Below are 15,892 nucleotides of genomic sequence, written 5' to 3'. Positions count from 1 at the left end.
TGTACGTTGGGCCCGTTTTAATATTGTGCCCAAGTTGGGGCCACTGTATTGAGATAATATATAAGAAACTAAGGCAATACTTGGAATAAGCTACGAACAGGTAGGTAACCAACCTTTAAGTTTTCAATTTATTAAATTTTATATTTGAACATAATATTAAATCATCGCAAAAAAAAGGTTTTTTTCCAATTCGGAATGTACCTTTTGGCTAGTTTCTAAAGTCAATATGCTATAAATGTTTTTGATCATTACATTGTTTTGTATTTCAGCAATTATGCTAAGATTCATTTTCTATTTTGAGTTCTATTTTTGTGAAGAAGGCCAATTGTATATAATTGGGGTAGAGTATAATCAATTTTTTCATATGACAAGTCAAAAAAGAACTGTGTATTTAATTGTAAACTAACTTCTATAAAACAATAGTCTAATAAAACTAACTTCATTGATTTTTAACTTACAAATAAGGCACTAATTAAAAAAGAAAAATCTAATGACAGATTATCTAACAAAACAAAAATGTAAATGTATTCTAAATTTTCTTACCTAGCTACCTACATGGATCATTTAGAACTCCCGTTCCAATTTTTTACAGAAGAATAGAGGGGACTTCTATTTATTAAAACTTATTAAATGTTTAGGAATGTTTGTAGAAGTAGGCTGTGAAAAATTCTTCTCTAATACATTTTGTACAATTGAGTGAATGTATAAGAGAGCCTTAGAAGGCTCTAATTGCAGTCTAATATTGTCAGAAGGTAGGCGATCACTTCAAATTGAATTCATTAAAAACACAAAACAAGGATAATTTGTGAACTTTGACGATTGGAGTGCATACAATGATTAAACGGTTTGCGGTGCGCTAGTGGTAGATGCTGTTGAATGAGTGGGCGCCTTAACTGGCTTCTCTAGTAGGATGTCGTGCGGCCAGGGCCAACCGTTGCTGCGGTCCGCAGTTAGTGTGCGAGCTCGCAGACTGGCTGTCTGCAAAGTGGTGGTCTCGCTTACTCGCTGCTCTACGGACTCCTCAGTTGTCATTTGTGATTGGGTCATTGGCACGCCCATTGTCGTAGAACCTTTGATCGCACTACCTGGCGCGTAACTGCAAACATACAAAATAAAAGTGTGTACTCCAATTCGACTTTCTCCAACTATTATCATTACAAAAGTTAATTTTTCTTTAGTTGAAAACGCTTAGTTCTCTCAAGTCTTAAATAAGTTAGATGAGTGGGCGTACAATAACTTATTCCTCTGCCTGCCAACCCCATTGCTATGCCAGATAATTTTAATAACTAAATCATGTACATTTTTCAGATTTCAGTGAAATCTGTAAATATATTTTTCTGGAACAATGTTTCAAATAAAAGTCTAAGATATAATACTTGTGAGCAATTTATCATTCCAAGTTTTCATGTAAGACAGCTAATTCATTAGTTAGCCGTGAAGCCCACCTGAAAAAAATAGATATTTCTCTTAACTTTTTTACTTTCTCTTACTCCTTAGAGGAAGTAACTCCTAAGTGGTTTTTAAAAAATAGTCGATTTGTGTTCATGTCTTTCTGTACATGTCTTTGTCTCAGAACACTAGCTCAATGACAAGAAATCGTAGGAAACTCAAACTTCATAAACATTCGGATACACCATAAGAGCCCTGACCGCTAATTAGCGGTCAAAATCATTCAACCGGAAGAGAAAGTAAAATCTGCTGTGTATATATGAGTAAAATAATATTACAAACGTCCTGAAACCTAAAATCAGTGTGTGTTGCTCACATGTTGACTTTTTCTTTTTCTTCTTTTATATTAGTTTTTATCTAATTATGAAATGTTTCTGCAAAAAAAAATGTGTCCATCACCCATTGGTTGCACTGGTTTGATACTACGTTCTATGCATTGATTTGGAGTATAACCGCTATCCATTGTAACTCAAATTAAAGCTCCTGCAATAAGAAAACTTAGCATCAACCCTTTCTTTACAACTTGCCTAAAATGACTAGAGAAAAAATATTTTAAATAAACATTCCTTCTACAAGTATAAAATGTTTATACTAAGTTTTGCAACGATCATTAGAACTTCTCGTGAAAATTAAAAAGAGCTGACAAATTGGTTCACTAAATTGGCACTTTCGGATGTTGAACAGATGAGTGCCAGATTTGGAGGTTCCAAATCCCAATTTAAAATGTAGACTGCATGCGATTTTCTGTTTTTAAATTTTACACAAACACTACAAACTACAACAATTTGGGGAGTGAGAACAAATTACTCAGGTAAGAAGCGTACCATGACCGATAAAATCTCAGGATCCCAAATTCATGAATTGATCCCGACTTCCAGTGTATTTTTGCGAAAATCTCTACAGATTTCTCTCATTACTTAGACTCGTGCCTGACTTGTTGAAAAGTAGTACAGAAGCCTACAAGAAGTAGAATTTGACCTTGGCCTCACAAACGTATCATTCTGGTAGTACTTTGCTCTAAACATTTTAGAAAAGCAATTAAATTGCAATATTTATGTAAACAGCTAAGAGAAAATATTGTTTGTGTGGCTAGGTTGTTGCGGAATACTACTGGTCTCACCTTGCTTACCCCTGAGCTGAGGAGACAGGAATGGAGCCGTAGTTGTAGTAGTAACAGCGTGTCTGTTCGCAGATGAAGTCCTTAATGTTAGTGCAGTCGTCCGTGTCCCATGTGAGTTCCGGAGCCCGCAGAACCACACACCCATCACCGGAGCCGCTGTCTTTCCTGTTGACAAACCAAACGAAAAAGCACCTTGTCAAAAATTAGGATTTACGCTTACACTTCTTTTACTACAATTCTTGAAGTTCTAACTCAAAAATTTTCATAAAATTTGAATTTTACTAATTTTTACTATTATGTTAGTGTTGCACAACAAAACTTATTTATGTGACAGACTGTCCTAAATGCCTTTTATATTAAAATCAATATTCTGTGCAAACAGGAAATCCTGTCTTCAGAGGTGTACTCCCCCAATGTTAATCATGTGCATGTTAATTTTAAGCGTTTCACCTTTATTTACAGTCCCTCTGCCGCTTACTTTAAACCGATATCATTTTCAGACCTCACTAACTGCTTTGGTAGTTTCTACCAGCGCGAACAATCACTTAAATAATTTCATACTTTATTTCAGCTATCACTTCTTAGCAGCAAAAATATAGGATATGAAAAAAAATGGTGTTGACGCGCCTTATATAACCGAACAAACAAAAAATTACTGATCTAATACAAACCTTTGCTCAACGGCACCCAGTTGTCGGGCCACGGGCATGTCATCGCCGGGCAGCTTTCTCATATAGTCGAAGGTTGCATTGAACGGCAGGCCGGTGCTCATCCAAATTAGCATATCGGTGCCAAGCTTGTTCCCGGAAGTCCAGAAATCGTACTTATTATACCCTAAATAACAAAACAGCATTAGTGTCATTGAGCTTATCATGTTATGACTGTGCATCTAGTCTAACACTGCGCCACTAACTTAACTCTGCCTCAATAAAACAAATACTCTGAATCTAGAGAGGGTTCTAGAGGATATGGGACGTCGCATTTCTCTCTAAAATGCCTTAATCTTTAGTTGGAACTAAGAATTATTGGAAACTTATTGAATTGGTTTTGACGAATGGTAAATATTTGTTTGCTAATTTTTGTAAAAAGATAAAGGTGGACATTTAGAAGAGATGAGAAAAAGTTAAAAATGAGAAAAATTTGCTTTTGGCACAGTAATATGATTATTATTTCTAAAAATTAAGGCGCATCAAAATTATATAGTATTTATCTGGTGCGTTAAATGAATCACAATTAATGAATTTCAAGTAACTTTTTATCGGTAAGAAAAATGTTAATGGTAAAGTATGAGCTTACGCCCCCATCCGCGATACCTAAATGGGTGGACGTTAAGCCCCGCCTGAATAATCGGCGATTACTTGATTTTTTTACTTAAAAAAAAAAAAAAATCTTGTAAAGACTCTGAACTTTAGATTCGCCCAGGGATTTTTAATCCTTATAATGAAAGAAGCAATAAGAATGAATAGTGACTTACCTGCATTACCGAGATACTGCGTGATAGAGTCCGCCTTTTCCTTGGTCTCGAATGAAGCTAGTTGCAATCCAATGGATCTACAGTACTGATAGGCCAGAAAGTAGTTCAACTCAGGTGAGTATGGGTTCATGCGGCTGATAAAGTACTGCACTCCGTCCAATTGAATTGTTGTGATCCTCTGGCCTGATAAAGGATTCGATTAGATTCACTAATTTGTCACACAATTAATTTTGTTCACATTTAAACATAACTAACTACAAATTAATTAATAATTATCATCAAACGCACAAACTACTAAAATGAAGAGTCAACCTTCAGCCGCCCTCTACACCTTTCTTTAAATTCTTTTACCGAAAGAATATTACAAATTTTAATTGGATCATCTTCATTTATTTCATACACAAAGCTAGTTAACGATCGCTAAAAATATTTTTTTTAAACTTGAAAATCTAATCAGTGAAGAGTTGACTTTGATCAAAATTAGTTCTACCTACCAAGTTGCATCTAAATTAAATACTATCAAATTAATCAAAACCAAAAGGCTATGATAAATTAGTATTAACAGATATGCAAGTATGTTGATTGATAAGCTTTAAAGTCAATGTTGAAAATATAAATATCCCCTACGATGTGATTGCTAAATGTTTAGAACTGCTAGCTAAATGTCTGGAATTGCCACATTAGTAACATATGCAAAAATATCTATAAATCTCTATAATCTAAACAAATCTAACTGCTGAAATAAATTTAAAATTGTACAGAACACTTAATTCCTGCATCCAGATCATCATAAAGATTGGAAAAACTAACATATTATTCTACAATATCCCACTCTTTTTAACTGGCTCAATTTTATTAAAAAGAAAATATTTAACAGATCATTTTATCTAATAATTATTAAATACACAAACTAAAATGTCCGTTAAGAAGCTGTACAAGGGTTGATCGTCAAAAACTGCATGAAAAAGCGTATTGTTGATAGTTAAAGCTGCTCTAAACAAAGAGATTTAGGAATGATTTTTTGTTGCGGCTAGTAAGCTGGGGAACAACACAACTTACCTTAATAGGTAAGTATTTCCCCTAAGCTTATCGGAAAATTTGAAAGCAAAAACTTTAAACTAATCAGAGTTTTTCCTTTCGAATAATCCGTCGAGTTTTCAGCTATTAGTTATTCTTGAAAATATGTAAATCTGATACTTAGAAACCAATTAATATCAAGATTGCCTTAAGTTGGATGTTCAAATTCTAATTAATGTTTATAAATGTTTATGTAAAAGAAATCTTTTAAGTAAAGAGCATCAAAGCAGTTACGAGGCAATGGCATACCAGGTATTTCTAACAATTTTATGGCAAATGTATGAGTTTATTGTACTTTTAAATATTTTGATGATTAAAGGAGGGGAGACTGTAATTTAGGTGGCCAAAATTATTTGGCGTTAATTTGTTAATGTTATACATTTATTATAGCGTAGTGCAGTAATTTTTCTTCATCATTACGTTTGCGTTTTATGAAGAACTTGCGTACCTGCTTAATTGAAAACAAAGAAGAGAAAAGAAGTCACACTTCAAAACAAGAATTTTGGAAGTACTCAATTTCAAAATTTAACAAGTTCGCAGAACTTACTTTAAGTAAGTACTCCTCCTCTTACTTTTTAAGTAAGAGGAAATAAAAGTTGTCAGTTTTACATTGTATGGGAGAATTAAGTTTTCCGTCAATTTTTGAGTGTGCCGTACTGTTCTATTGACTCTATTATTCAGTAGATGTACTTAAAAAGTAAAAGAAGTACTCATGGGCAGGAAGTGATTCATCATGAGGGCTATTAATAGAAACATCTGAAAAAGAGTACCCTGTGAGAGAAAGTGAGGACCGGAAAATAGGTGGTAATGCGCTGGGACAATGCCTACTCACAGCTGACAAAGGAAACAGAATTAAAGAACTAAGAGCAACTATAGCCACGCCCTGGTACCTGTGGCCAACCTCACTTCTACCTGCTAGCCACAACTTGCATTCTCCATTTAAATTCATCAACTTACTTATCATAGTGTGACAATCTAAAACTGACCTGCTAAAAACTTACTGATATCCATTTCAAACTGTCAACTACTTAAAAGTTAGTTAGTGAAAAGCTAGCCCATTACATAGATCTTTAACAAAAACTTAGTTTAAAATGTTAAATATAAGGGTTGATTAAACGCCAAAATGTACACAAATCAGCAAGTACCAATCATTTCATTAATATGTACTGCATTGATATCATTTAAGTCATTTTACTGTATTAATTTTCATTAACTTTTTTAAAATTTATTAGAAGTCACAGACCCTTATGCTGGCCAATTCATTTATAACAATTTTTTTGTGAAAATAATAATAAAACGTATACTTCTTCTTCATAATTAAACAGAAGCTTATTTTAACTCTATACCAAATTATTTTTCTGATTTATCCCTATTATGCCCTTTAGTCTGTGTAATCACTTACACATTAAAATAAATAGATTCACAAAAATAAAATAACAGTGAAAAGGAAAGCGTGATATTTTCTAGACTCCTCCAAATTGAATATGGTACATAGGGTCAGATTAAAGGAAATCTTTAGAGCCTTTACTGAAATCCAGAGAATGGCAGAATTTGATATTGCGATTATGTGCAAGGAAGGGAACCTTAACTGTAAGTATATTTATTTTTTTGGGATTCTCTCAAACAGCTCTAAAAATTTTATTCAAACTTATTATCAGTCGTAAAGATCAATAACTCTATTTTAAACTTTTTTCAAGTTTATTTAAAGGTATTTTTTGAGGGGGGCAGGCTCCCTTAAAGTGATCTTTAAATTTTATTTAGGATTGAAATAGCGAGGATTCGGTCAAACTGAAAAACACAACGACCCCGACTTTAGGCCAACGTTTTGTTAAATTGATTGCCTTCCTCGGGGCCTAATTATGTGCGTTTGTTGAGTTACACTAAAAGATAATACAAATTCTCTTTAAATAAATATTATATATGGTCTCAACTGACTATATAATATTAATAGAAATTAAATATGTAAGTAAATTAGCAAATTTGAAAATCTGTCGGTCGGAAGTACTCGTGCCACAGTAGACCCTTTTTTTGCGGTGGCCTTGACTTCGGTCAACCCTATTAGAATCTGATCTAAATCTATTGCTTTTATCTCAAATACTTTTTTTTTCAGGAAACTTCAACTAAGCGAAGTTCGAAAGGAGTGGGGTATTAAGTTAATCCTCGCCAAAGTACCTCAACAAAGGTCACAAAATTCAAAGTTGGTTCCATAGCGATACTCCCATACGGCTATTTCGAATTCTCATTAGTTGTCCAGACAATCGTTAAAGTTTTTCATTTTTCCGAATAAGATATGTGAACTAGCCACTTCTTCGGGCATAATGGCATCCCTGCTGGTAATCCAAAGTCTTTTACTTCAAACTCACTTAACTGACACCACTAACTCTCATACAGATCACATACTCGTATGACCTGCCGAGATAGTTGTTGCATGCAACTTTTTTGGTTTAGCGTACTCACAGACCAACTCGAGCTCATCAAAACACACATTCTCGCTACACGAACATATTTTACTCTTTACAGACTCCACTTTCTTCGCGAAAACCCTGATACTGGAGGGTGCTTCAATATTTCATTGGTAAAATCAATAGTCGTGGGTGCTGAGTAAAAATATAGTTTAGGGACTCCCTACACGAACTTTCAAATTAACGAGTAAATACAAAAATTTCCATATAACATTGCTTTAAATCCTCACTAAATTTAGTCATTTTTGAAGTAGGAAGAAAAGAATAATGCCAATTTTAGTCATGATTTTTTATTTTGCCGAGCTTTTGACCTAGCTCATCTTCAGGGCTGTATACTTTTATTCAAAGCTGTATGATAAACAAATTGAAAATTAAATTCACCCAAAACATATAAAAATCTTATTAGAAAAGAATTTATCTATTCTTTTTTATTTTTGTAATACAGGATAACGATTAATAGGTGTTAACATATTAATGGGTGACAACATAGTTTTGCTTCTTAATTAATATAAAAACTAAATTTTTACTTTTGCTAATATGCAGAATTGCAATCGTTCAAATTTTGGATATTAATTTTTGGTTACCTAGAGAACAAAATTTGAGTACGAAAAAGATTTTTTTTTAAAAAGGTGTGTGTTTATGAATGAATATATATGGGGACACCAGTTCAAAAACAAATATTTCGTTTTAGTATCCCGTTTCGAACCTTGCAGTATATTAGCGAAATAAAAATCTCTGATCTGTAAGTGTTGCTATTTCTTATTTTGTTAAGATATTCTTGAAAACGGCACCAAAGAATTTTAAAATTGGGTAAACTTGTATACTTATAGATCTATAATTTGTATTTGGAAATATTCTGTGTAAAATTTAGTTAAAGGCATTTTTGGAAGAGAAATGGGTGAAGGTGTCGTTTCAGTGTAAAGAAAGGACTCACTATCGATATGTTAATAATGTGAAACACATTAAATATGTAATTAAAAGTCCGAATTTGAAGAAAAATATTTAACCAAAAGTTTCACAATACGAATAGATTTTTTAGGTGATTTGTGATTACTAGTTTTTATTTATTTGAAAATGGTTGTATTTTCTTGAAACTTTATTAGAGACTATTTGCTAACAGTTTTATTACTTGTTTTGAAACCCCTTTACTGATTAACAACATTTTAGTAGGATTTTAAGGAAGTGGTTAAGCTCTTCTCTGAAGTGCCATTTATTGTACATTCCAACTAAATCATACATATATTTGTTCATAGTTGAACACTGTTAATAATAGCTTTTGAAATAGAGGCCATCTCTAAGTTTTATTGTTGATAAGAAGTAAACAACCCTTGTAGGCATAACGACTGCATCATTTTTCTTAAAAACAATTTGTTTATTTTTTGGTTCATAATCTTAAGAGTTTTATTAGTTGGTTTTCTAAATTTCTTAATTTCTGGAAAAAGTTACGTAATTCACATCAGATTATTTTTCTTTTTTTAGCGATTTTCTTGAAAATGAATGCAACGATTTGTTTCAAATTTGAATAGTACCTTTTTTAGTATTTTTACTGGAAGCTGGTTTTTTAGAATTTTCTTTTCCTGTAATGTTGAGCATCCTTCTAATCAGCCACAAGTACTATGTACCGATTTATCGTTCATACTATTAAAAGCTGAAATAAAATTGCAAGCACGTGTTTCTGTAGTAAAAACTGCAACTTTGGAAAAATTGACGTGATCGCAAGAATTGCTATTAGAAAAGGTTGTTAACGTGTGGAAGAGATCATTGCACCTGTAAGCTCATAACTCCGGAAATCTAACTCGCAGCCTAGCAGTGACTAAGGCGACCTTGAGAGAGTGGCCGGCAATAATTGGAGGAGTACTGGCAGCTTCATTATCTGGCCGCGGCCAAGTAAGTAATTACTTACTGGGAAGTAACTTCTCACTGTAGCCACAACAAAGCACTCAGCTCTGGCCAACCTTGCTCTCAGCAAACTACAAACCTGGTTTGAACACGACGACTTTCTTTTACTGCAATTGTTTCAATTTTAACTGAGAATGTTATTCTATTAACATTTTTTAAGCTAGATATATATGTACATCAATTCAAGTTAAAATAAAATCGTTGCATTATAAAATAAATGTATCGAAAAGCATTACTATGATAGCAAAGCATGTATTTCAGATGAAAAACTGTATTTTTACAAAAATATTTACCGATTTACGTGACTAGCTCTTAGAGAAGGTTGTTAACGTAGTATGGCAAAGATCATTGCAATAAGTTCATAACTCTTGAAATCTAACTCGGAGAGTTCTGTAGCAACAGTGATTTTTCTCAAACTTACAGCAATGCTTTTAACATTGGGTGATATTTTTTTGAGGTCGGGACAAAAAGTGTTTTGAAGAACCTTGCCCTTTAAAGATAAGCTTTACATGGCAGATCACTCAACAGAGTTTCAAATTTGAGCTTTCTATAACCTTCCTTGATAAAGATTTACAACTTTAGTTCACCAAACTAACAGAATAACTTAGCTAATAGAAAGAAGTTTTATAAGCGGGGTGTAGATTGACTACTGTCGTGGAAGAAGGAGTATTTGCTAACCTACTTTACCAAGAATTTCTCATATGAACAATTACATAAAATCCCAAGCCAATACTGGGAATCGAACCCAACACCTCGATATATCGTAGATGTGCGGTTTGCGCCCCTAACTGTTCAGTGAGCAGTGCTCAGCTATTGTGGCACCTAGTAAATTAGAAGCCAGAGCTACTCCAACTTCTTAGAATATTTATAATGAAAACTCCAAAGAGTAAAAACTCTCGAGACCATTTAGCATAAACATTCTTAATTAGCAAGGGATATCAATGAATATGTGTACTTCGTCAAGTGCCATACGATTGTGTTTTCATCTTTATGCTCTGCTTCATTTTTATTGATCTTCAACATTGTTTATAAATAATAGTTGAAGAAACGTGTTGAGTCTGTGACCTTAATTTTTTGGGAAACGGAAAACTTGTTGGGCACCAGAAAGTTTACTCTACCAAGTCAAATTAAGTACGTTTTTCTGATTTTTCCGACTGTACAATTGAAAGAGAATTCTTTAAAAAAAAGTTGTCATAAACTTCTTTTCTTTTTCATCAAAAAGTGTTACAGTTTATTACAAAAAAGAATAAATTTTTAGAGGTTAAAGAACTTTTTGACATAGTGAATATTCATCTGCTAAACAAAATTACAATCGTTTGCTTGATTACTACAGTTTGGCCGTAGGGTACAAAATACTTTTTACATCACAAATATAAATTATTTAATGAATAAATTACTGCTGAATTATTAATATAAATTACCAAATGACATGCGGACAAGAAAGGAGTGCTGTGCTATCGGTGTAATGCCAGTAGTTTATAATCAAGTAGCCGCGCTTTCTAGCGTCAACTCTATGTACTCACTTTGATAACAAGATTATTTTCAAGGAATCGCGAAAAATTAGGCGGAGAGGAAGGAGTCTTTCAGCAAAGTTACGCATTTTGTTGGCAGATTTTTACCAATACCTGAATATCAAATGCTACCCAAACGACATATCGAGTTTGAGCTTCCATGATTTTGAGTTTCTTGAGATATTCTGTCCACACACTGAATTAATAGTGCCTGTTAAGGGGGAAATGCGTTACTTCCGGGCCCCGGGCTTGAAAGGGCCCCAGAAAAGCAGATACACTTAAAATGTAAACATTTTATAAAATACAATAACTTCCTAACTTAAAACTATAAGCTTGTCAATTTGTTTTTTGATTCAGAAACAAACATTGTGTTGAAAAATTGTCCTTTTTGTTTCTAGTTTACTTACTTTAAATATTATAAATTAGTTAATACAGTACTTCAAAATAGAGAAACGGCCTCAAAAGCAGCTTCACCACTTGGTCACACAAAATATTTCATTATTTAGATGAAGAAAACAGTTTCGCAATTCTTGAATACACTACATTAATAATTTTTTTGAAAAATCGCAGGATGTTTATAATGGAAACTTAATGAATAAAGTTTTAATATTAAAAAATATAGTGGTGGAAAAATCAATGTTCAAAATATTTGTGTATTAGGTTTTGTAATAAATAGATGTTAATAATTATGAAATGTTCTCCAAAATTGATGTCGCTTTAAAGATTTTTTTAACACTTCGTATGTATGTGACAATCTTCTTTCTATGAAACAATAATTTGGTTAATTAAAAAATGATCAAAGATCTTTACTATTTTAAGAAAAGGTTCATAACATTAGCAGTAGAAAACCAAGAAGCTCGAGGCAGAGACCTTTACGGAATTATCGGAAAATGGGATGTTGAAAGTGCAGGGTTTAAGACAGGGCAGAGAGACAGAAACGCAAGAATTATTGATGTATTTTTTTTTTTTCAATTTAGACACAAATGATTTTTTTCACCCATGCTCTGATTATAGTAGGCCAGCCCTGTACTTGCAGATCTTCGCAAAAATAAAACTGCGAGGGACACACCTTGAATTGGTGTGAGAAAAGATTATTGTGAAGATGGAACTTATTACTAGTGAGTTCGCTGAGGCTGGTCACCTTTAGGGCATGCCATGAAGCGAGTACTCGACCTCCGATTACTTGCATGGATGGCCGCCGATAGCCAGGGGCACCAGCCCCGCACACGTTCTATCCAACCTATTTCTAACATGTTTCAATAATTGAAAATTACAAATACTCTGAAAAATTAATGAATTATAAAGAGTGATGCAATAAGCAATAGTGCTGCAACAAACTCTTTCACACAGTCATTCAAAAGCAATTTTACTCTCAATCAAATACTTAAACTTGATACGAAAGTTTCCATTAAAGCTAGCGTAATAACTATATGCATATCACTTCTATTTGAGATTTTGGAAAAAACTTTAGAATCTGATGGGTGATGATACCTAAATATTGTAGGATGCCATATTTGAGCGTCTTTTTTTCAACTTCTTAAAAACTGCAATTTTGCAAACTTACGATTCTTAATTTTCACCGAAAATATTCTATTTAACATGTCCTGAGTGTAAAAAAATTATCTTTGCGGATTATGTATTTTATAGTTATATATATATATATATATATATATATGTGTGTGTGTGTGTGTATGGGGAAAGTATGACTCGAAACGGAACACTCAGTACTCAGTTCTTATTTGATATTGAGTTTAGGTATCTGAAGCCCGACAATTAGCTTGAACTTAGAGCCACAAACGTCAATCGATTTTGTCTGATTTTTTTTTTCCTCAGAAAATATTTATTTAAGGGGGTAAAGCTGTGGCTGCGGAACTGAATCAGTAACCGTATTGAAGAAAACTCACAGTAACAGGTATTGATGAAGTAAGAATGAGGTCACACAATCTAGAACCCCACAAAATTGAATATTCTCTAGGGGGAAAAACAAAAAAATAATACATTTCATAACAAAAATTAATCCATCTTTTCTCGCAATTTTTATAGTTGTGATGCTTTTCTTTGAACTGAGTTCTTAATCAAACATTTATTTTACATTATTTAAATCCGAATAATTGTACTAAACTTGATTTGCCACAACTATATTAAACTAAATTTCTTAAGAACAAAAAAAAAATATGTATTTTAGCCCAATGAATGGTCGAATTTAAAGGAATCATTGGTAAAAGTTTTTGACTGCTGGGAAAAAAAAAGAAATTTGAATTTCCAGTCTAGTGATTTGGTTTACTTAGTTTTAGCTAAATTAATTATAATTTTTGTTAAAAAGTTGATATATAACTATATAATACAATGGAATTGTATTATCTTTGAAGAAAATTTCATTTTTAAGTTTTCCTTAGAATTTTTCTCAAAAATTGTTTTAAATAAAAGCGATAAACTAATAAAAGTGCTTATAATGTTTGCAGAAATAGTTAAAAGAAATTCTGTTTTGAAAAATCAGTAAAGTGGTGCTTCTTAGTTGTTGCTTGAAAACAAAAACAAAATCTCAGGAAACTAAAATATTTTTCCTGGCTTTCTCCCAGCTTTTTGGTGACCGTTGTTGAATTTTTCTTTCCAAATTAGCAAACTTAAGTCATGACATCAAGTTCGGTGCTAAATACGAGGTAACTAGTGAGCTCAAATATTAAATAAATTTAAAACTATAAGTTTCATTTGAAAAATTTAAGCAAACAAAAAAAAGTTCGATTTTCGGGAATGGGTGGGAGTTAGGTTTCAAATTCCCAAATTCTGTGCTTGAAGAAGATGGAGTGGCCGGAAATGAGAATTTCATTGAAGCGAATTTCTTTAAAATGAAACCAAAAGATTTCTTAAAAACCTTTACTAACAAGTAATATATAAGTAAGTACTCAAATACTATAAAGATATGACTTTTGTTTCTTGTAAAAATTTATTTTAGCAGGATTCATTTGATGAGGATTTTAGATGGAACAAGATTTTTGATGGAATTAGACGTGTTGTTCAAATTCTAAGTTAAAAGAAATTCGCTCTATCAGAAGATCATTTGAATTTTTTTTTTTTTTTTTTTTCTTATAGCAAGAAATTAGCACTTAATGGAGCTTTTTTTCTTCTGTAATATTGAAGACATAAATTCAATCTTAAGAAACATTTTCACGAATTTGAACTTTCTGCCTTTTTTTTTTTCATAGAGAAAGTAAAAAAATGAAATAAGAAAAAATTGGCTGTACATACCCGTTGAAAATGTGAGAGAAGAGAGTATAACGAACACGAAGGCAATCATACTGTGTAGATTAATTATACAATAATTGGCAGACAGCGTGTAGTTTCTATGGCTGTAATGCGACAGGAAGCGGTGTCCTCTTGAGCGAGGAGAGACGATGGTACAGTGGAGGTCTAGCAAGCCAGCGTCTTTATACCAGCGGACTCAAGTGCCGCAGATCCCCACTCAAGGGAGGCCAAAGCTAGCCCCACCTCGTCCCAGCTCCAGAGGGCACTGGCCACGTACCAGAAAAAACAAACCACTACGGCAGCACGGCTAAAGCACCTTCTCCGGCCTCAAGCTTTATATTCTGTACATCTGTTGGCACTGTCTCGGTCTTGTTGCTGCGGCCAACTCCGCCCTCGCCGCTATAAATATCATCTTCAGTTGCTACATCACCGCGCTCGCTTCTTTTCGGTCACTTCATCTTCAATACCAACTTACAATATACTCCAGAGCTACTCGATTTCACTTTACCATCATCACACTGTTTTCAGAAATTTGTTTTGCAAACTTAAACTACTTTCTATTATTACCTTAAACTTCTAATAGACAAATTTAGTTGGTTTAGGAAAACAAAAAATTCAGAGATGAACAGTTCAACACTAAAACAACTTTCTCTTGCATCTTTGTAACAAATATACGTAAGTGACAAACTTACTCACAAGGTTGGTTTCTCTCAAATAACGGTGAAGTTATTATTGATTCTTCAAAAAAAAAAAAGAATTTAACGCGTTTTATTGCCGAGTAGATCAAGAGACAGCCACGTCCCCGTAATACTTGAAATAAACGTCACAGAATCTTCAGTATTTCAAATCCACTTGAAATTTATTTTTTTAAAAAAATGTTTCACATAAAAATTATATATATGAGTGTGAGTATATAATTACAATTCCATTTTAAAAAGTACCGATACAGCTGTTTTTGAAATTAAAAATAAATAAGTATATTGAATAAATCGGTTTCTTTTAACTTTGGAAGTTTAGCTATGCTTTTATTACTATTCAGTATTGTATTGGGGCGAAACTACATCTTGATCTGATTAGGTTATTTAGATTCTTGTAGGGTGGCCTTAAGGCCTACGCCACCGCGACCCATATGGATCTATTGTGGCTCGAATCGGTCATTTAGACGGTTCTTTAACTTCCAGTCCCTAAGCCACCGAAAAAAAAATTTCTTGAGAAAAATTTTAGTAAAAATGAACTGAAATGAAAAATGAATTGTGGTTGAGAAATAGTACACGGTATAAAGCAAATTTTTTGGAATATTGCAAAAAATAAAACTGTACAGTCCTCTCAAAGAAAACTCAATACCCTTCCAATGAATATGCAAATGGTTGTATCGTTAGTTTTCCCGCCATATAGAAGATAGTATGTTTTGTAGCTCTGTAGTTCAAGAAATTAGAAATTAATGCCACAAAGTCTCCAGAAACACAAAAAGTTTTTTAGGAAACTGCTTCAACTAAATATGATGAGTATTAGGGTTTATGAATAATAATACATCGATACTTTCGCCATAATATTGTATAAAGCAACCATTGAAAAAAACGTAGCATCCAGTTCTGAGCTTTTATCTAAATACACACACTACCCACACGGTAAAAACATTTTTTCATATTCCAGGGAT

At 33.0% G+C, this 15,892-nt stretch overlaps 1 protein-coding gene across 6 annotated transcripts; it reads right to left on the bottom strand.

Moving 5' to 3' along the window:
- Positions 1 to 126: 126 nt before the first annotated feature.
- Positions 127 to 14,867, bottom strand: LOC141462297 (uncharacterized). Of its 6 annotated transcripts, none has more exons than XM_074144020.1 (5): positions 9,112 to 9,725; positions 4,044 to 4,226; positions 3,241 to 3,403; positions 2,579 to 2,734; positions 127 to 1,096 (listed from the first exon to the last, which is right to left on the bottom strand). In XM_074144020.1, the coding sequence occupies exons 1-5, from the start codon at positions 9,173 to 9,175 to the stop codon at positions 838 to 840; spliced, it is 825 nt and encodes a 274-aa protein (XP_074000121.1). In that variant the 5' UTR covers positions 9,176 to 9,725; the 3' UTR covers positions 127 to 837. The 6 variants fall into 6 exon arrangements, with proteins under 6 accessions (XP_074000121.1, XP_074000122.1, XP_074000123.1 ...); XM_074144021.1 differs by lacking the exon at positions 9,112 to 9,725 and adding an exon at positions 14,239 to 14,867 and having other exon boundaries at positions 128 to 1,096; XM_074144022.1 differs by lacking the exon at positions 9,112 to 9,725 and adding an exon at positions 10,903 to 11,523 and having other exon boundaries at positions 128 to 1,096.
- Positions 14,868 to 15,892: the final 1,025 nt, after the last annotated feature.

The sequence above is a fragment of the Rhodnius prolixus genome, unplaced genomic scaffold (genome assembly GCF_049639745.1).
Source record: "Rhodnius prolixus isolate KJV_2025 unplaced genomic scaffold, Rpr scaffold_30, whole genome shotgun sequence".
NCBI lineage: Eukaryota > Metazoa > Arthropoda > Insecta > Hemiptera > Reduviidae > Rhodnius > Rhodnius prolixus.
Note: the sequence above shows the minus strand (reverse complement) of the source record. Positions and strands in the feature narration are given on the sequence as shown.

Coding starts and splice junctions, on each gene's coding strand:
- LOC141462297 (XM_074144020.1), bottom strand. CDS start 9,175: ATGCTCAACATTACAGGAAAAGAAAATTCTAAAAAACCAGCTTCCAGT. Junction 4,227..9,111: donor CAGTAAAAATACTAAAAAAG/GTACTATTCAAA, acceptor ATCCTTTATCAG/GCCAGAGGATCACAACAATT. Junction 2,735..3,240: donor CTGGGTGCCGTTGAGCAAAG/GTTTGTATTAGA, acceptor GTTTGTCAACAG/GAAAGACAGCGGCTCCGGTG.